Genomic DNA, 20,049 nt, shown 5'->3' on the forward strand with positions numbered 1-20,049 from the left:
TCGATCCCCTAAACAAAATGACATTCTAGAGATTAGGATACAGCTTGCCTCAATCAATGTAAGGAGATACTCCTCCTTACGAATCACAATTTGACACATAAGCAAAAATAATTCATAAAAAATACAAAAAGAAATACTTATGCACACGTAACACTACTATTAGCAGAGAAGTGTAGGAAGAAATTATTTTCCTAGAGATTATGGTTTTTAATTTGATAGCCGGGCTCGTTAATTCAGTGAGAGATTTATTACACTTTTTGTTATTAAGTTAATTGTTTGACAATTGCAATGATATTGCAAGATTTTTCCTAATAAAGATAAAATACACATAAAAACAGGCACACAAATCATTAACCATAGAAACTAAACTTAAGAAATTACATTAGACAAAAGACCTAACCCGACGGCAACCAAAAATAAAAGAGTTTTTCTACTAGGATCTTAGATATAATTACTATATGATATTAATACTTTAAGAAGCCCTGCCTATAAAACTATTTACTATAATACTATACTTGAAAACACCTGCATATATATGAACTCGAAACATTTGCCACTGAGTTTCCCCCTTCCAGATTTCTGCACCAAAGCCTTTCAAAGGTTATAAGATGTTACCACCATAGTACTTAAATTCACTTCCATAGCTTGACGGAGCTGTCGTGACTTGCAGATGCAACCATTCCAGTGTCGGGTGACTGCGCAAGAGCTGAGATTATATTCTCGTGTGCCGTAATTGTCATTCTCTTGTTCTCAGTCATGTTCCACAGCTCCAAAGACTAGCTCGCAAGCATAAAAGCAACTATTAGCAATAAATCGGCTTTTTACATGATAAGATGGCTCACTCACACAGAAGAGTTTAAGAATTTACCGAGATTCCTCCAATGACCAAGAGAGTTGAATAACTTGGGTGAAAAACACAAGAATGAAACTGGTTGCCGTTAGAGCCAAGCTCCTGAATACACTCGCTTGAAGCTAACGACCAAATCTTCACCAAGTTCTGACTGACAGATGCGAGATAGTCTCCATTTGCATCCCAACAAATGTAGTTTACCATTTCAGAGTGTCCCTGAGAATGAGGATGATGAGTTAAATCATATAACTAATGAGATCTAATTACTTGTTCCTAAAGCAACAAACCAACATTTCCAATCAGAATATAAATTAGTCAACCCCATATTTGCAGGCATCGTACCTGTAATGAGTGTGTTTGCCTGTCAGTTTCGACATCAAAGATGGAAACTATTTTTTCTGATGCTGCTGCCAGCAGTTGTCCAGTTCTTGGTTGAAATCTCACTTGTGCAGTACCTCCCTATCCAAAACAATACAGACAATTTTTCGGGTGATCAATGTAGTTTTCATACAAATAAAAAAAATGTAAATTTAGAAGAATGAGATCAGAAAGATTTACAAACCTTGGAATTACGAGTACAGGAGAATGGGTTGATATTCCAGTAGCGAATTTCATTGTCATGATCACAGAAACAAAATAAATCCTTCTTAGGGTGGAAGTCAAGGGACATGATAGGTGAGTTGTGCCCTGTATATGCTTGTAAACAATAGTTTGGCTGCCACAAAATATAAATATCAGCAATACTAGTATAATGAAAGTGGATACAAATTAAACAAACTACACATCTCATACAACCTAGCATGTAAAACCAGACATCTAAAGGCTAGAACTACGCTACAGAAATATTAATTTCTGTTAGGTACACCCCTATTGTGTCAGCTGAAGCAGACAATGCATAAAAGAGATCAAAGACAATTACATTGGCTGCATCCCATAATCGCACAGATTTGTCAACTGAAGCTGTTGCCAGCTGGGATGAATTTGGTCTAAAACGAACATCTGTTATGACTAACTTGTGCTCTTCGGGAGTACTCTCTGTCTGCAGGGTATCCATGTTCCAGAGGACAACCTGACATATATAACAAATGCTAATTATTCTCATTCTTTTAAGCTCCAAAATCAATTATACCATTTCCTTGCATGCATAAAAATAATTATATCATCAACTGAACCAGCAGTGTCTAACATTTATGTTAGCTTGACCTCTCCATTCCTTTAAACATGTGCAGGCACTACTTGTTTGAAACAGTGTTTTTGACCTTGATAGAAACTAGGCATGCGTTGTTATACTGTGTATATACCTTTTTGTCATGTCCAGCGCTAGCCAGCAGCTTCCCATCTGAAGAAAAGTGACAGCAAGTAACTTTGCTGTTTCTGGTCCGTATGCAACCAACTTCACCAAATGTAAAACCTGAATAGAAGAATGTGGCCACAGATCAAGTAGAATGAAGAAATTTTTTCCAATTCCCCAGAAGGTACAATGTATATAATATCAAGTTACCTTTAGAACACTCTTTATGGTGCCCTGCAGGACTCTGCTTTAGTGTCCCATATAGATCCCTCCTGTTTTCCCCATCATGTGACAAAAATGATTCCACATTATCTTCTAAAGAACCAACATCTCCAAATCGTTCTAAGTCATCCTGCACTAGGAAACAATGCTCTTAGAAGTAGAATCATTCCACCTATCTTCCTCGTTTCCACATCCATAAAATATCAAAAAAAATTGATACTCAAAACTTATTGATAACAATGATTGCTCAACAATCAAACCAAGCGTTTTGCAAAGTTTACTGATTTCAAAGTTTTTTTTTTGGAAAATCTTGACAAAGTTTATACTTAAAATTGATAGCTCAAGTACTATACCCATATTTGGGAAAGAATCAAATATCACAAGTACGAATATGAAAAGCAGCATAGTTCTTTTCATTAAAAAAAGAAGCAGCAGCATATTAGAAACCAACCCAAATATGTGTACTTTCACATATCCCATAAGTAAACTGTATGCCATTCACAGCCATATTTTAAAGTGAGCATACCAGTAAATTGGAAGACGAAGGAAGGCCTCCTGTTCCTTCTGGACCATACATCATCAAGCTTTTTGGTATGCTGTTAACATGCTGCAGACTACTGGCTGTGTTAATCCCATCACCAGGTGTGTGAGTTGATGCGGGAGAACTAGGTGAAGGGCCAACAGTGTTTCCTGTGCCAGTGCTGTTGGCAGGTCCAGAAGAAGAGTGTTGTTTCCTTTTTCTGTTATTCTGCAGGGAAAAAAGGGCAATAGATGCTGATCAGCTTATCTAAATATCAGGTCCTAATTGAAAAGGAATAAGATGGTAGCAGGAATCATATCATCCTTGTCTATAAATTTGGTTCTGTGAAACAGCTCAAGTTTAGTAATAAGCTCAAACTAAAAATAGCAATAATTTTCCATGCCCAAACTTGAATCCGTAACCAAGGGCTTATGGAAAAAGTACAAAGTTTAGTTCTGCATAACTATGCACAACCTGTTGCAGTTGCTGCTGTTGCAATTGTTCATGTTGTTGGGAGGAAGAGTGTTGCATCTGGGCCATTTTTATCTGTTGAAAACCAACAACGCCTAAGATATTTTGAACCTTGCAAAGGATCAATGTTTTTGAAAACATTAAATATAAAAAAATCACAAGAAACAAAGACTGTCAAACCAGTGAAAATGTCATAAAATACCTAAAAGGCAAATTTTGCAGAAAATGGTGCATGAGCATCAAGGACAATAGATTTAACAGTATCCTAAACTCTAAAACCCTAACACTAAAAACTGGTTCAATATGCTCTTTCCGTCTTTTGGGGCTGTTAAACACAAAGAAAGAAATAGTGATTAGTGTACAATCACCTGATTTATATTTTTAAGCCCCTGAAGTTTCATAGTCTGGGGTAATAACGATATAGAATACATAACTTCTTAATCATTATAGGGAAAATACGTCACATACCAAAACCATAAAGGTAACCGACTAACATAAATAATGTAGGATGGTCAAATAACAAAGTTTCTAATCTCTCTGTGTATGCGTACTTTCAATCCTAATCCTCATGAGATGAATCTATGACATTAGAAAGGTTACCTTTGGTGAACTTGATAGCACTGGAGAGCAGATAGATCCATCATTCCTAGCAGCTTGACCATCTTTTGCATTCAAGCTACCCCTGGGCAAAAATCTACGAGGATCCATATCTCCGTAGTTCGTTGAATTTCCAAGGTTACTTTGTGCCTGAGCCTGTGCCAAGATTTGCTGTTGTTGAGATGCCAAAAGGAACTGATTTTGGGTATGAAGATTTGGCTTCTGTACTTGTACACCCAAGTTTGGTCGTAATTGGTCAATTCCCTGTATTATGGAACAGTTATCACAACAAAGAGTTAAACTCACAATAGAAAGAAGAAACAAATAAGAAGGAAAAACCATAAATAACTTACAGTTAGAGGCCAACCCTTCAAAGGAAGACCTGTAATACCTTGACTCAGTCCTGAAGGACGAAAGGAAGATTTCATTTGTAAAATTTCTAAGCACAATTACCATTATTCCCAACATGCGGGGCCATATCTGAGAAAGATAGGGTCAAGTATTGTCACCTGCACCACCCAAGCCAGATTTTGACTGTAAAATTGCTTGTCCATAAATTGATGAAGGATCCATAGGCAAACTTTTCTGAGTTGCACCCAAGTTAACTTCGCTTTTGATGTCCTACAATCTCCACAAGTCCATACATTATATTGCTTAGTATGCTAGAAAAAAAGAGGCAAAGAAACCAGAATATAATAAAGTTGAAAAAAAGAAACATGCATGAAGAGTAAAGGTAGTCTGAGTAGTTACAGTGGTTAAAGGAGTTCGTCCCTGGATTTGCTGCAAAGCAGCTGGCATGTTCCCAGAATTGCTTTGTACCAACTGGCTGAATCAACAAGAACCAAACAGATGAACGACCCATTCTTTCCAGGCAAATGAAATGAAGGGAAAAATAAAGCTCAAATAAATATGAAAACTGAGGACAATTTACCCTTGTGGATTTGCAGCTGATTTGAGTAGGGCCATTCTATTGGCATCAATAAGCGCAGGGGATGTCTCCGAATCCATCGAGTGAGGGTGCTTCATACGCTCTTCATACATTTTCATGGCTAGCACACTGGCTGAGGGTTGCCCCATTACTCCCTCAGAGTTTATAGCATTTATAGAACCACCCAGAGCAGGATTATTGGGATCCCTACGCTGTAACTGAGCATTGCGCTGCTGCAATAGCTGCAGCTGCTGCATCTGTAGCTGTTGTTGCTCCCTTGCCTTAATTTGCTGTGCCTTAATTTCATGAAAACATATTCAGGGGAAAAAAAAGCCCAAACAGTAATTTTTGTTGTTGAGAAAATATGAAAATCTAAATATATGAAGGAACCTCAATGTAAGCTGCAGCAGCCTCTGAATGCTTCTCATTTGTCCTTGCAATGAATATGTCCCAGAAAACAGACCACCATTCAAAGAGGAATCCTCCTGGTGCATCAATTGCTGCACATTCAAATCTAAAACAGGTTTACTCTCTAGAAAATCTCAAGATAGACATTCACACCAAAATCTATTTTTGAAAAGAAAAAAACATATACTATCAAATCATGCCGTCGCAGTGCAAGCATGTGGGCATAAACCATAAACCATGATATAAAATGACGTTCCGCAAATGCATGCTAAGTTGAATCTTCAAAATCACATAATCAGTAAGCTGATTGAGAATGAATTAGAAACTGACAACATTACCTACTGGATCTGTAGCAACCTTCCCTTCAGTCATAAATGCGTTTGCGGAAGCAATCAATTTTCTTTTCAACAGATAATCATGAATATAAACATCAAGCCTGTAGCAGAAAAGCAAATCAATAACTGGTTAAACATCAAACTGATGATCAATTCACAACAGTAAAAGGAAAGGAACAACACCCAGGAACAAATTATCATATAGAAAATTACAAGCAGATAGAAAATCAAAAAAATTGATTCATGCAACACTTACATCTTATCAGCTTCCCAATTGCTCTGTGCCATGATTTACCTTTATTAAATAACTCCAAACAAATGAACCACGAGCAACCACTGTTTGGCCTGCAATTATTTTATATATCACCACCAACAGCTTCAGTATCCCCTCATCAAGGTAAATTCAACCAAAATAACTAAGAAATGATCATTCATTTGTGTAAAACAAAGAAAAAAAAAAGAGAGGAGAAATCTGTTTGGTTCCCAGAAAACCCGAAAAAGAAAATGGAAATTCAACCGTTGTAGTTTATTATTTCACAATTATTAGCTCAATTATGACTCGAACTTCAAATCATCTGTATGACTCCACAGAATTTTTTTAATTAACCAAAAGAAAAAGAAATCATATAATGCGCAACTTCATGAACTTTTCCCTCCATAATCCTCGAGTTTCTGAGCAACCAAACAGAGCAAAACTCAAAAACCAAAACCACAGAATTCCAACAGTTCTCATCGAAATTCAGCTGAAACCATACCGGTGAAACAACGGATCAGCGCCTACAGTACCATTCCACGAGATCTCCACCTCATAAACCCTAACACAAACTTCATCAACCCAAAAAAGAAAACCACAACAACAAAAATCAGCAAAGATTTAGCTGACGACCATTTTCTCCTTAAAATGAATTGAAATTTCGTGACAGTGACAGTGATCTGAAACCTTAAGTACTTAATTCACTTAAAAGAGTGTGAATTTTTTTCTATGATCTTCCTTTTTTTCCGAGAAAATAAATGGACTCTTTCTTGAGTGTAACTGAAGTAGAAGAAGGGCCTTCGAGCTTTTAACAGTGAAAAAGAAAAAGAAAATAGAGAGAGAATAGCGACCAGAGATATTAACGGAGGATGCTTATTAGGTTCGGAGCCGAAGCTGAGGCTTTGGAGTAACATTTGTGTGAATTTGTTATTGTAGGCATGAGGTTCGGAGTTTGGCTCGTACTTAAAGTGATGACGTTTTGGTGCGTTTCGGCGCGTTCTTTGGCTCGGTTGTGGGGCCCGTGATTGAATATTACGTGTAACGAGTTTCCCGTTAAACGACATAAGAACTATTTGATCAACAATTTGATCAAACAATGTGATTAAGTGGTAGTTGAATCTCAATTTGATCAACAATGCGACGAGAGAGATTCTATGACAACATATGTTTGATTGAAAGTGCTTGATGTTCTTAAGAATGTGGTCAAGTGGTAAGATATTTCAAGTTGTTATATTTTTATGTGAGAGAATATTTTTGTGGACCATTTGATGCTTAAAAGAGTATAATTCAGTGGCAAAATTTGTTACGCTACGATATTGGTTTTGGAATATGAATGACTTTAGATTCTCATATAATATATTCTTCTTCAAATTTGTGGTATACAATGAATATTTCTTAATGACTAATGACGTGACTCATGTGTGAAACGTCAAATGCATATTGTATACAAACAATATAAAAGGGCGAGTATTTGCCACATTGTCTCTCGAGATGTTCGGATAAGATATTATTGTTATGATTATTTTATGGTATATAATGAATCTTTTAGTATGATTGGCGAGTGACAGATTACCATGACAAACCTTATTTCTTGAACATTTGTGCATAGCATTATTACCTTGACAAAAAAGAAAAGACACTATCTTCACCTCAAAATATGGTAGAAGCCCAATAACATCAAACATTAGTTATTGGAAAACTAATATTCGAAGGTTTAATTAAAAATACAAAATAAAAAAGTAACTAATATATAATTTTTCAATCTACGCGAATAAAATATATTATAAAAAAAGGTTGATTTGGTCAATTAGTTAGAGTTAAACGAGAGGTCGCGCCAAAAAGTAAACTAAATATTTTCCAGAGAGCGCGTGGGCTTTGAATGAGAATCCACGTGGCGAGAGGTAAGTGGTTAGTAGGTTCTAGAAAGTCATAGAAGTGAACGGGAATCCAAATTCTCGTCCCAAATGGTTGGGGCAAGCAAGTATTTAAAGGGGACCGAACCAAGTTCCTTAATTTGTTTTGCACAAAGCGGAGAAAAGAGAACTTTCTTCGTGTCTTCGCGCTTAGGTACGCTTTCTCTATCTCTATATCTCTCTCTCTCTCTCTCTCTCTCTCTCTCTCTCTCTCAAAGCACAGCTCGAAACCTAATCGATCAGCCTGTGAGTAGTTCAATTTGATTTGCTCTATCTAATGCACTTCTAATGATAAATTTCTGAACTTTGTCGAGAATTGTAGAAATTTTTTAAACAGAGCTTGTTCTTGCGCCGAAAGTTCGGAAATTTTTTGTGTGGAATTTGGGGTTTTGTGTTTGATCTGTGTGATATTTAATGATAAGGTTAATTGTGTGGTATTTTGGAATTTGAACATTGAAAAGGTCTTCTTTGGAGGTAAAGTTCAGGACTTTTGCCGTTGTTTTCAATGATTTGTAAAGTAATTGATCAAATTCGTACAATGTAGCTGCAATTATTTGGTTGTGTTGTTGAATTCTGTATGGAGCCTATTTGAATGCTGCTTAAATCTTAAAAATTGGTAATTTTATTTTGCATAGTTTAGGATTTTCCATTTTTGGACTTGTAAATTTAAGTTTGCATTAGGATTTGGGGCATGTTTTCATCCGTCTTGGGCTTTGAAGTGCCCGATTTGAGAGTCGAGTAGGAAACGTCTTTGTTTGCTTTAGCTGCCCAGAACTGAATGCGTTGTTTACCCCCTCAAATTTCCCCACTTTTTTTTATATATTTTTGTTGGTTATTCTTACCAGCGTTGTTTGCATAGGTGATCTTGATTAATTCAGTACCCTACATCTTCTTCAACTGAGCATTTTGATATTGAACGGCAAGAGATGGCAGAGGTGTGTATTTTTCTTTTTTATTGTATCGTAATGTTGTTTGTTATTTTCCCCATGTTTATTTCTTTTTGGGTTTGCAATTAATATATTAAAACTTGGTTGCAGGAGGGTCACAAGGTCACTTTGAATGTATATGACCTAAGCCAAGGACTAGCTAGGCAGATGTCCATGGCTTTCTTGGGGAAAGCCATCGAGGGCATATGGTAAGTGTTTTTTGTTCATTGGAATACAAGTGTGGAGTGCGTTGATTTGAGGAAGTACTGTTATTTCCAGTTTCCTTAGCAAGGCATTTGCATTGGTTTCAAGTCTTCATTGTTAATTTTTAATACAGGCACACAGGAGTTGTGGTTTATGGTAATGAGTACTATTTTGGGGGAAGCATACAACATGCTCCTGCTGGATCTACACCATATGGGACACCAATACGCGTGGTAGAATTGGGTGTCACACATGTGCCCAAGGATGTTTTTGAGATGTATTTGCAGGAAATCAGTCCCCGGTATACTGTGGAAACCTATAGTTTACTTAATCACAATTGCAACAACTTTAGCAATGAGGTTGCTCAGTTTTTGGTGAGTGCAACCGTTCCAGACTACATTCTGCAGCTCCCTAATGAAGTTATGGGCAGTCCAATGGGTGCTCTTATTTGTAAGTTATATTTATTTTCTGTCTGTTTTTGCCTATCATTAGTTAACACTTCGTTATATGGATTTCCTCTGTTTGAAGTAGCATTTTTTATATTTTAGTGATACAGATAAGTAAACTTAGAATCTTCCATGTTTGGTGTGTTTGGTTTTGGAATTTAGGATTAAAGAGAGAGAATTCAAGATAATGAGTTTTAATGGAAAGGAAGGTTGTGTGGATTGTTAATATGGAACTGTGGTTCAATAATGCAAGCCTTCTCTGAATGACCCCCCCTACTTTCTTTTGCAGTGCCCATGATGCAGAATTTGGAAGCAACACTGAAAAGTGGTGCTGCTCCTCAAGCTCCACAATTCAGGCCCCCTGTGGTTCAACCAACAACGAATGTCGTGAAACCCTTGAGTAGTAGTTCTAACACCGAGAATGGTGCTAAATCGAAATCTGGAGGGCAGCAGCTCACCAAGTCGGAGGAACGGGGAACATCACAGAGTGCTGTCAAACCTGCCAATGGGGTTGTAGATCCTCTTGGGGATGCTCGAAGTAAGGTGCAAGAGGAAATCTCTGCTGAATTTGCTGCAATCATGGCAAGTGGAACATTCCGTGCAAGCGAGGCTGCAGCACTTGCAACAAGAAGAGTGATGCAGAGATATGGTCATGAAAGTTCAACGGTGTCGCAGAGTTAACAGATATAAGGATGCAAGTCTCTCTATTTGTTTCTGGGTTGGTCATTTGGATTTGGCAATTAATTCTAGGAAGCTGCTGTCCAATTTGCTTCTTAACGGGGACTGGGGACTTATTCTCCCACCATTCGAATTTTAATTTTAATTTATCATAAGATATATTGTTATGAAGGAATTTGCTTGGAGAAGCGATCAACAATGGTACTTGTCAAGGTTGAGTCAGTATGGCTCCTCCGGTGGACAATGCAGTGTCTTTGTAATTTTTAGTGTTATTTTTTGGCTTGACAATTTTAAAATTTCAATGATTACTTGGAGACGGGAAAGTTTTTTATACAAGTGACCAAATGACAAAAAATCTAAATAGAAACCAAGACATGAGTCCTGACCTCACCAACGTGCCCCATCACACAAATTAGAGTAATTTAGAATATCACATTTGGTTAAAATTGAACAAAGAAAATCCAACAGAAACATAACTCTCACGGTTTCTTCTATGATCGAATGATAGGATGAGAAAGACGATCCTAACATGAAAGTAAATAGCATTGCAACTAATGCTTCTTTTTATATCAGGCAATCAGTAATGAAGTAATTAGTAACATGAAAGTAAATAGCACTGCAACTAATGCTTCTTTTTATATCAGGCAATCGGTAATGAAGTAATTAACTAACTTTTATCGTAGTTGCATTTACAAAAATTTCTAATAAGAGGTATAGTACAACATATATTTGCATTCGGAGTAACCTGAGCATGCTATGAAGGGGCAGCTGAATCAGGCCTGCCTGATGAATTGTGAGCTTCACCGCTCAGACCAATATTTTCCCTCTCTAATACATGCATAGATTCTTTTGATTTGTTAAAAGCATCAATGGGAATGTTGATGCCGGCGAATCCAATCATGACAGCCACAGCTCCAAGGTAATCAGCAAGATGAGGAGCATGACCAGTCATTGAGTCCACAATTGCCGCCAACGGAACCTGTATCGTTAGACCGGCTGTTGCTACTGTGGTCGTTGTTAGAAGAACAGCTTTGGCCCATAGATAATCGCTCAGAACATTATCCAACAAACCTAAACACCACATGAAATTCCATATGATTTAGTATAGGTTTTATATGAAGTTAGAAACACAACATCGAACTCCACATGACCTATCTGTATGCCTGTGTGTCTCAAGCCAGCTATGCTCATATCTTGCCTAAAATAATGGACTAAAAATCATGCAAAAGAGAAATCGGTATTGGACCACAATGAAATCGGCCTATCATCAATAGGTTATGGGATTCAGTAACTAAAGGTTTATTTCAAACGAGCTACATGTACAAATAAATGACAAACCAATATAAGAACTCAGAGAATGCTTTTCTTTAGACAATTGCTATAACAGTAGTCAAGCAATAAATGCAAGATCTTATCAGATTGCCTTGCCATAAAATCACCCTATAACTAATATATCAGCTTACTAGTTCTGGATGAAATAAAAGTTTTGCCCCTCAAAGGATACTATAAGCTATTCATTCCACCCCCTCCCTCTTCCGGAAGAAAAAAAAAGCATTAAAATTATTTCTTTGCATGTAGAACTGGGCAGACATAAGTATGTTGGTGTGAAGATCAATAATACTAGAAGCACTTGAGTTTCAATTGTCAAAGTTTACTCATCAAATGATAAGGAAGATGCTGCCATGCAATTTTAGTTGTTAAAAATAAATAAGGTTTAGAGTGAGACTAAATAAAACCCTGGGATATGAGTTGGTATCCAAAATTTTAAGATTGGTGTCTTTAGCATTACTCTAAGAATGCATGCAAAGACAAATAGAAAAAAACAAAGGTATATATCAGAACAGGTAACTCCAAGTTACAAAGCATATAATATAACAGTTAAGTACGAACCTTTGCCAACAATGAGACCAACCTGCTCCCAGGTTAGCATATAAAAGGGCTCCAACTTTGAGAAATGAAGTATAAGGGCAACTGGGAGAAATATAAGAATGTTGCAAAGGCCTAGAAAGCCCAGAAACTGGGCCATACTGGCACGGCCACTTTTTTCATCATCCTCATCCGGTAACTTCTTGCGAATTAGGGTAACATACACAGAATACAAGGCTGCCGAGACAAGAGCAAGTATGTCTCCGAGTAGAGGGTTTGAAGCAATTGTACTTAAAGTAGTTTGCGAGTCACCAAGGCTGACAATTATCGTTCCTCCCATGCAAAGAAGAACACTAATAAACTTCACCAAAGTAAATTTCTCACCCAAGAATGCTAGAGAGACCAAAAAGGTGAAAAGGCTGGATGCACTGCTTAAGATGGTATTCGACTGCACGCAACAAGGAGAACAAATCAATCATACCAAATTGATGAAACAAATGAACCAATTTAAGAAGCAAGGTGTGCCATACAATGTTGAAAAATACTTACTGTAACTGTAGTATACTTCAATGACAAATTGAAAGTGAGCTGTGCAAGAAACCAAACTGGGGAAATCAATAGGCTAACTTTTGCCACTCGAGTTCGCGTCCATCGCCCTTTTTCATCCACTTGCTTATCAGCAGTTTTGTTGACATTGTCTCGAGTTGTTGAAGTCCCAACAAGCTCGTATGATACAACTTTTGGTTCTGTTTCTGTACCAAGATTAACTCCTCCATCTTCCGCATCCATTTTCACAATTGCATCACTCTCCTCAAGAAGAGTGGTTTGCTCTGACTCTCCTAATCTTTGCAAGGGGCTACTCTTCTTACTTTTCCAAAACCACAAACCGCCACACGAATCCTCCAAATACCTTCCAATCTCAACTAAGGGAATGTAGATCACAAACAGTGAATTGCATATGTACGTGATGAGAAATGGGGACACACCGGCATCTACAACAGACTGTACTACAAAACTGGCAGCTATCCAGATAGATGCAACAGCAAATATATATATCAAACCTAAAACCCACTTCCAAACTTCACTTTTCATATCTCTCCACTTAATACCAAATCAAATTAGCTCCCAAATCTTGCTTAAAAAATCAGCTCTTGATTTTCAAAAGCCCAAAGAAGCAAACTTCCTGTGCTTTCAGAGGATTATAACCAATGCCCAAGTCACTATTAAACCCAGATATTACCTGAAACCACAAAAAAGCACAAAAAATGAGGGAAATAAAACTTGTAACACTAATTCGTAGCAAGACACAATGGAAAAGATACCAATACGATATGAATTGAATTTGTTTTACACCCAATAAACCCCGTCTTATGTATGTAAACAAATAGGAAATTACCAATACATGAAAGATTTAATCAAATTAAGCTCAATCAGGATTTGAACCCAAAAAAAAAAAATCAATTTGCATTGCATTGCAAAAGTGTATAAACTGTAACAAATATATCGTATTGAAAAAGATGCAAAACGTACCTGGCATGAGAATCACATAGGATTCAGAAGTTCGTTCTTTTCACAGGGGGAGAGAGAGAGAGAGAGAGAGAGAGAGAGAGAGAGAGGAGTTATCGGATTTGTTGTACTAGAGTTGGATTTTGATCTTGGTTACCGGTCGTGATGTCCACCCGCAGAGACGTACAACGTTGGGCAATCAAAGGAAATTGGTGGCGGGTACATGTCAGCCCAGTTATTTAGGCCCAGCTCCTCAAAAAATTATGGTCTTTTTTCTTTTAATGAAAAGAAAATTATGATCATTAGCCCAAACCCAAACCAGTTTGGACTAAAAAAAGAAAAAGAAAAATAGTTTATAGTCTGGTTTAATATTCTTGGTTTTATTTTTTTATTTTTAATATACTTGTCTTTTTATTTTTTATTTTTTTTTAAATCTTTTGTAATCAGAGTGAAAGAGGGAAAAGACATGGAAGAAAGTAGAGACAGAGATGAAAAATCAGAGAGGCTATGAAGAAACTGTTTTTAGTTTGTATTTTATCAAATACTTGATATGTTCTAAACCCTAAAGCTACGATGGATGCGTTATTTTTGCTTAAAGAAAGCCATGAGAAAAGGAATTTGTTTTAATCCTGGTGTCATAATTATAAGTAATTCATCAGTAATTTTTTTTAGAGAAGTAATTTTTCTTTAATCAAAAGGGTTACATTATGGAATTACGAAATTACGAAATTAATATTTGAACCAGCATTGATATTTGAAATTAATGGAATTACGAAATGATCATACACATGCAGTTTTTCCCTCAGCTATTTACGCAATGAAAAACCCTCCGGTACTTAATTACGAACTCAAGTAATGCTACAAATATCACATTTTATGGCTAAATTTGTATTCGTAAATCCTCTCTCTCATAGATGCCGGATCCATCTACAATCTATGCACGTGAACTTTAATAAATGTATTACAAATGGATTTATGGTGATGGCCAATGTCATTGATAGAGTGTGACATATAGGGTTTGTATAAATCCGGGAAGCAATGACAGATGAAATCATAAGTTAAGAAAATTTCTCACATTTGAAATTATTGTTCCTTCACCTTCTCTGTTGGATATATACGACTCCGTACATTGTTACAATCTGACATTGTCTCATACAGAAATTTTTGTTTTCTGTGGAAACAACACTGTGACATATAAGATGTGTATATATAAAGATATACATGCAACTTAGTTTCAAAATGAAGAAGTACTTGCACATTGTGATGCTCCATTGTGCCTTGAGATGTGAGCATTGATATTTGATGAACTAAATAACTCAACTTAAACAAACAGAGCATATTAGCAAACCAAATCACTCCCCACGTGGAATAAACATCAGCAACATAATCTTTTTTTTCTCAATTGGGAGTGCCTTCAGCATGTGAAATTGTTTGTCATTTTCTATAAGCCAAGCACATGCTTTGAGTTGTTCATTTTCACTAAGACCTGGTACTGCTTGTACTTCAGCATATACCTCTGCTGGATCAAGGTTCTTAGTATCAACACGGACTTCAAATGATAAAGCCATTCTAGTAATCGAATCAGCAATGACATCTTTGACAGCAGCTCTTTTCTTTGTAGGAAGAATATCATAAGAATTTGATGCACGATTTCTTCTCTTTTGACCATTTGTTGATGTTGGTGAAATATCATCAATAACATGAATATCTTCTAAATCTTGTGTATCACCATCCAAATCAACATAATCAACTTCATCAGTAGAATTTGATACACAAGGTATTGCTGAATTAATATCATCAATCAGCTTTAATTCAATATTTTCATGTGCAGACACTTCTCTGGTACCTATGTAATTAGAACTAGAAGCAATCAAGACCCCGATACTTCTTTTTCACTTGCCAAAAGACCAATGACTAGAGAAATTAAAAGGGCTTCGATTAAAAAGTTGCAGACAAAAGTATAGGAATAAACGATTAAGATTATGAGGGTAATAATGACTTGTTTTAGATGAAGCTAACAATTACAGAGCAAGGTGATAACACAAAGTGATAAAGCTAGCAAACAACTACAGAGTGATTAATGACTTTTTTTTAATGAAAAGTTTGGCCTTTTTTATTTATTTAAGTTTTGGCTCCATGGAAAATATGAATTCCCGCACTATGGAAATTGTGAAATGACGTCTATTTTGGTGGAAATTAAACTCGGGAATTTGATGCCTCAATTTCCTTGATTTTTTCCGCGTGTCATTTAATAAATTCCGTGCTTAAGTTGCCAAACGCGAATTGTCAATTTCTTCTCTTAAATTCCCGACTTTTAGCTAAATTCCGAATTATTTTCCCGCATCCAAACGGAGGGTAAAGGGAATTACGCAATGATCATACACATGCAGTTTTTCCCTCAGCTATTTACGCAATGAAAAATCCTTTGGTACTTAATTACGAACTCAAGTAATGCTACAAATATCACATTTTATGGTCAAGTAATGCTACAAATATCACATTTTATGGCTAAATTCGTATTCGTAAATCATATCTCTCTCGTAGATGCCGGATCCATCTACCATCTATGCACGTGAACTTTAATAAATGTGGTACAAATGGATTTATGGTGAGGGCCTATGCCATTGATAGAGTGTGACATATAAGGTTTCTATAAATCCGGGAAGCAATGACAGATGAAATCATAAATTGAGAAAATTTCTCACATTTGAAATTATTGTTCCTTCACCTTCTCTGTTGGATATATACAACTCAGTACATTGTTACAATCTGACATTGGCTCATACAGAAATGATTTGTTCTGTGGAAACAACACTGTGACGTATATGATTTATGATGTGTGTATATATATAGATAAATGCAACTTAGTTTCAAAATGAAGAAGTACTTGCACATCGTGATGCTCCATTGTGCCTTGAGCTTGAGCCCCATTCTATGGCTTCTGCCACAGCGCGTTGGCGTTCAATCACACTTTCTTCCTCCTGAGGCTCCTCGGTGATGCTAGACATGGCTTGATCAGGTGATGGAGAGGGCATGCTTATAGGTGAGGTGGCAGTTTCTGGACCTGTCCCAAGGAAACTAAGAGCACTCACCACATCACTCATCAAGGGACGAACCGATGCTTCCTCATGGAGGCACATTGCTGCAACTGCCACAGCTTGATTCAATGCTCTTATTGGAAAGTCTCCTCTGAGAAGTGGATCAGCTAGTTCCGAGTACTGGTTTGGATCCTTAAATACTGGTTCTGCCTGTTAAAGACCCAAAAAAGAAACTTTTGTAAGAAAAAAAACACAGGTGACACTTTGTGAATCAGAAGAAGAAAATGTGAGGGGAAGTTTAAATTTACCCAAGAAACTAGATTTTGCTCCCTGGTTGTTCTTGTGGTGTCAATGACTCTCCTTCCAGTGATCAACTCTAATAAAACAACTCCAAAACTGTACACATCTGACTTGACAGTGAGTTGGCCTGTTCTTTGGTACTCTGGTGCACAATAACCATATGTACCCATTACTCTTGAAGATACATGTGTCTTGTCTCCAACAGGTCCAAGCTTAGCTAGCCCAAAATCGGACAGTTTTGCATTGAAATCGGCGTCTAGTAAGATGTTTGAAGATTTTAAATCGCGGTAGATAACGGGAGGGTTGGCCTTGTCATGCAAATATTCTAGTCCCTTGGCTGCTCCTAGAGCTATTCTCATTCTTTTGAACCAATCTAATGGCTTCTGGTGTGATGGAATATCTGCAAAATAACATTCAATGCATGAGAAGCCAGACAGCAGTATAGTTTTCAAAACTTGGTCACTTTTTGGGATCTTTCTGTGTTTTAAGTGACACTAGGAAGTTTTGTTTTTTTTCTTATTGGCACTATAAAATGTATAATTTCTTTGCTCTTATCATATAAGGGCACAAGATGGGACGAAAAGAAATTTACAAACACATAGTATAGTACCTAATAAATGGTCTTCCAGAGATCCCAATGACATGTACTCATACACCAGAAGCCTCTGATCGCCATCAGCGCAATATCCGATAAGATTGACTAAATTTTCATGGTGTAAGAGGCTCAACATCAGCACCTCGACAAGGAACTCTCTGTTTCCTTGCAAGCCATTCCTGTCAAGTTGCTTCACAGCTACAACCTGAAGTAATTAAGATGAGCCAAAGGGTCACAACTCAATCCTTCAAGTAAGTTTAACACTGAAAACATTGAAGAATCTACAAGGCCCAAGAGCCACTTTACCTGTCCTGTTTTTTCAAGTTTGCCCTTATAAACTCTTCCAAATCCACCCTCTCCTATCAGACATTCTTGCCTGAAGTTCTTTGTTGCTGTTGCCAATTCGCGGAAGGTGAAAGTTTGTGCAGCAATATTATTATTATTATTGTTTACAGCTTCTTTATTGGCATTCTTAGTGTTTGCTGTTTGTGCTGTTTGTGCTGTTTGTGCTGTTTGTGATGTTTGGTTCTCAGCTGGTGGTGTAGGCCTTGGTTTAGGAACTTCTGCTTATATAAAGACAGATAATTATTTCCCACACAAAAGGCATGGATATGAAATACATGAGGAGACTTAAATTAAATGCAACTATATTAAAAACCAATGTTCTAACAATGCTAGGAAGGCTGCCTTGACAATCATTTTCTTCTTGAAAACAATCACAGTGCTTATAACAAACACATTAAGAAAGGCGAAAATGCGACTTACCAGCTGGAGGCCGAGGCTGTGCTGCAACATTGTGTTCCGTTTGAGAAAGAGTGGTAGGCAATTGTCCTGCACTCCTGCTATCCGATCTTTTATTAGATGCTTTCTTTTCATGGGATGAAAAGCAAGAAAAGCAACTCATCTCATGTACTTTATAAATATCTTAAGACTTCCTTGCAATTATCTCAGTTTTTATGATCCTTGCAATGTTTTCAATCCACAGTTTTCAATATGAACTGCAGATGAAGAGTTGATGACAAAGTTTCCCAAAAACCAGAAAAGCAATTTTCACAAGAGGAGGCTCAACAGAAAGGTGTAATGGAATGGATTGATTTGCAATGCATATGGTGTAGAAGAAAGACAAGGGAGGTTATAAACATTGACAGAAAAACAAGATTTTAGTACAACCAACTTTGAATTTCTAGAATAACAACCTGAAAACTGAAACCAAAATGAAACTAAAAGAATCAACAACTTCCAGGCATGGAGGGAAAAAAAACGTTGTTGTCTTTCCCGGGAAAAAAGGGATAGTGTAGGTCAGCAAGAAACCAAAATGGGTTAATGTCTTTTGGTTTTTCCGCAGAGCATGGAAAGGAAAAAAGAAAAGAGGTTGTTAGTGTCTTAATTTAAAGAGAAAAACGTGGGAACCAAATCTGCTTAATTAATTATTAGTTCCAAAAAAAAATTTGCTTAATTATTTTTGGCGGTTGTAGAGTTTTTGGACATAATGGGATCTTTCTTTTATCTTTCTAGCTGCGGTTAAATATAGATACAAGACTGCCCCAAAGCTACACAATGTCACATTGTTTATTCATACAATACAGTCCAATATTCAGTGAAAAATAAATACTCAAACCATCATACATAGAGATAAGCATCCCTTCCCTCCCCTCCCCTTCAACTTATTTTTCCCACTGGTTTAGGAAGCATTAACTGAAATCTTCACTCCATCATTGCAGTGGCCGGGGACGGTGCAGATGAAATAGTTGAGTCCCTTCGATAATTTGACTCGATCTTTGTCGGTGCTGAATGTCTCAGAGTTTGAAGAAGCGCTGCAACTAGTAAATTCATTGGCATAAACAACTGCAACATTGTGGGAGGATGGATCATAGTTGAAAACTACACAAAAATAAAAATAAGTTGGTCACATAAAACGAATCGAAACAATCTTGCTTATAGAAAAAAAGTATGATGCATGTTCTAGCTAGCATTACCAAGTATATCTCCGGCCTTGAACTTCTTTCCATCTGTCCAGTTTTCAACGTTAAAAGTCCACCCGGAATTGCCACCAACTGTGAATGTAGTAGTTTTTTGAGCAGACACAATGATGAGGAAGAGAAAGAGGAATAAAATAGTGGCAGGTTTTGTCGTTTGAGTTGCACTGCATCTTCATCTTGCTGTTATATGATAAAAAAGAGAGGTGTTGGGAAAAGGGTATTCGAATTTAAAACCTCTGAGATGAAGGTAAGTGTCGCATACAAAGTTTGCTTATATAGAGGAAGTGGCTCACATTCTCGACAATGAAAAGTTGCTGTTTCTTTAAAATAAAAATTCACTTTTCTGTTTCTCTCTGTTTCCTTTTCTTCTGTTTGTACTTTGCAGTGATACTTTTCTAATCAAAGAAAAAGAACAAAGGCCTGCTGGTGGTTGCTTAAACCATGAAAGAGAAAACAACCTTAGGAAAATAAAGCTTGAGAATATGCCGGACTGTTTGGATCGATTGAAAAGTGAAGAAGAAAAAACAATTGGGTTTGTGAAATTGTAAGTCCTCATGGCACTTCTTCATAACCTCATGATGCTTTTTGTATGTAGTTCATATTATAATGAACATCATTCCATCACGGACCTTGTAGGAAGCCAATGAGCGTTTTACAGGACATCAAAATAAGGAGATTCCATTGCTCTAAAGCACAAATGGAATGCCCCAAAATAATAATAAT

The 20,049-nt window shown here is 36.8% G+C and overlaps 4 protein-coding genes and 1 pseudogene across 8 annotated transcripts; 1 reads left to right on the forward strand and 4 right to left on the reverse strand.

Annotated features, from left to right (window-relative positions):
- Positions 1-232: 232 nt before the first annotated feature.
- LOC110770704 (transcriptional corepressor LEUNIG_HOMOLOG) lies at positions 233-6,696 on the reverse strand. Of its 3 annotated transcripts, XM_021974907.2 has the most exons (19): positions 6,563-6,696; positions 6,378-6,447; positions 5,879-5,967; positions 5,626-5,723; positions 5,270-5,379; positions 4,883-5,175; positions 4,702-4,777; positions 4,461-4,572; positions 4,305-4,354; positions 3,955-4,215; positions 3,358-3,429; positions 2,890-3,111; positions 2,352-2,493; positions 2,152-2,261; positions 1,770-1,919; positions 1,413-1,565; positions 1,193-1,309; positions 869-1,066; positions 233-776 (listed from the first exon to the last, which is right to left on the reverse strand). In XM_021974907.2, exons 3-19 carry the CDS (start codon positions 5,908-5,910, stop codon positions 633-635), a joined length of 2,340 nt encoding a protein of 779 aa, XP_021830599.1. In that variant the 5' UTR covers positions 5,911-5,967; positions 6,378-6,447; positions 6,563-6,696; the 3' UTR covers positions 233-632. The 3 variants fall into 3 exon arrangements, with proteins under 3 accessions (XP_021830599.1, XP_021830600.1, XP_088102058.1); XM_021974908.2 differs by lacking the exon at positions 3,358-3,429 and having other exon boundaries at positions 6,378-6,695; XM_088245932.1 differs by lacking the exons at positions 5,879-5,967; positions 6,378-6,447; positions 6,563-6,696 and having other exon boundaries at positions 5,270-5,393.
- A 1,141-nt stretch (positions 6,697-7,837) lies between these two features.
- On the forward strand, positions 7,838-10,358 carry LOC110770691 (PPPDE putative thiol peptidase family protein). Of its 3 annotated transcripts, none has more exons than XM_021974895.2 (5): positions 7,838-7,942; positions 8,648-8,723; positions 8,826-8,923; positions 9,052-9,368; positions 9,654-10,358. In XM_021974895.2, the coding sequence occupies exons 2-5, from the start codon at positions 8,715-8,717 to the stop codon at positions 10,043-10,045; spliced, it is 816 nt and encodes a 271-aa protein (XP_021830587.1). In that variant the 5' UTR covers positions 7,838-7,942; positions 8,648-8,714; the 3' UTR covers positions 10,046-10,358. The 3 variants fall into 3 exon arrangements, with proteins under 3 accessions (XP_021830587.1, XP_088101775.1, XP_021830588.1); XM_088245649.1 differs by having other exon boundaries at positions 7,903-7,942; positions 8,634-8,723; XM_021974896.2 differs by lacking the exon at positions 7,838-7,942 and adding an exon at positions 7,973-8,034.
- LOC110770690 (EamA-like transporter family) lies at positions 9,654-13,600 on the reverse strand. Its single transcript, XM_021974894.2, has 4 exons — positions 13,439-13,600; positions 12,458-13,148; positions 11,933-12,356; positions 9,654-11,113 (listed from the first exon to the last, which is right to left on the reverse strand). Exons 2-4 carry the CDS (start codon positions 12,998-13,000, stop codon positions 10,797-10,799), a joined length of 1,284 nt encoding a protein of 427 aa, XP_021830586.1. The 5' UTR covers positions 13,001-13,148; positions 13,439-13,600; the 3' UTR covers positions 9,654-10,796.
- Positions 13,601-16,208: 2,608 nt separating this feature from the next.
- Positions 16,209-18,534, reverse strand: LOC110770689 (Protein kinase superfamily protein). Its single transcript, XM_021974893.2, has 5 exons — positions 18,113-18,534; positions 17,654-17,910; positions 17,363-17,552; positions 16,761-17,152; positions 16,209-16,662 (listed from the first exon to the last, which is right to left on the reverse strand). Exons 1-5 carry the CDS (start codon positions 18,249-18,251, stop codon positions 16,285-16,287), a joined length of 1,356 nt encoding a protein of 451 aa, XP_021830585.2. The 5' UTR covers positions 18,252-18,534; the 3' UTR covers positions 16,209-16,284.
- Positions 18,535-19,028: 494 nt separating this feature from the next.
- Positions 19,029-20,008, reverse strand: LOC148292660 (basic blue protein pseudogene; annotated as a pseudogene).
- Positions 20,009-20,049: the final 41 nt, after the last annotated feature.

The sequence above is a fragment of the Prunus avium genome, chromosome 8 (assembly GCF_965620075.1).
Source record: "Prunus avium chromosome 8, drPruAviu1.hap1.1, whole genome shotgun sequence".
Classification (NCBI taxonomy): Eukaryota; Viridiplantae; Streptophyta; class Magnoliopsida; order Rosales; family Rosaceae; genus Prunus; species Prunus avium.

What these genes read in the sequence shown, in the direction of transcription:
- LOC110770704 (XM_021974907.2), bottom strand. Translation starts at nt 5,910, where the DNA reads ATGGCACAGAGCAATTGGGAAGCTGATAAGAT. An exon ending in TGCTATCAAGTTCACCAAAG is followed by an intron (nt 3,430 to 3,954) that starts GTAACCTTTCTA and finishes GGTTTTCAACAG; the next exon opens with ATAAAAATGGCCCAGATGCA. An exon ending in CTTCGTCTTCCAATTTACTG is followed by an intron (nt 2,494 to 2,889) that starts GTATGCTCACTT and finishes TTCCTAGTGCAG; the next exon opens with GATGACTTAGAACGATTTGG.
- LOC110770691 (XM_021974895.2), top strand. An exon ending in AAAGCCATCGAGGGCATATG is followed by an intron (nt 8,924 to 9,051) that starts GTAAGTGTTTTT and finishes TTTTTAATACAG; the next exon opens with GCACACAGGAGTTGTGGTTT. An exon ending in TCCAATGGGTGCTCTTATTT is followed by an intron (nt 9,369 to 9,653) that starts GTAAGTTATATT and finishes TTTCTTTTGCAG; the next exon opens with TGCCCATGATGCAGAATTTG.
- LOC110770690 (XM_021974894.2), bottom strand. Translation starts at nt 13,000, where the DNA reads ATGAAAAGTGAAGTTTGGAAGTGGGTTTTAGGTTTGATATATATATTT. An exon ending in TGAAGTATACTACAGTTACA is followed by an intron (nt 12,357 to 12,457) that starts GTAAGTATTTTT and finishes TGTTGCGTGCAG; the next exon opens with TCGAATACCATCTTAAGCAG. An exon ending in TGGTCTCATTGTTGGCAAAG is followed by an intron (nt 11,114 to 11,932) that starts GTTCGTACTTAA and finishes TGTGGTGTTTAG; the next exon opens with GTTTGTTGGATAATGTTCTG.
- LOC110770689 (XM_021974893.2), bottom strand. Translation starts at nt 18,251, where the DNA reads ATGAGTTGCTTTTCTTGCTTTTCATCCCATGAAAAGAAAGCATCTAAT. An exon ending in ACAGCCTCGGCCTCCAGCTG is followed by an intron (nt 17,911 to 18,112) that starts GTAAGTCGCATT and finishes TTATATAAGCAG; the next exon opens with AAGTTCCTAAACCAAGGCCT. An exon ending in AACTTGAAAAAACAGGACAG is followed by an intron (nt 17,553 to 17,653) that starts GTAAAGTGGCTC and finishes TAATTACTTCAG; the next exon opens with GTTGTAGCTGTGAAGCAACT.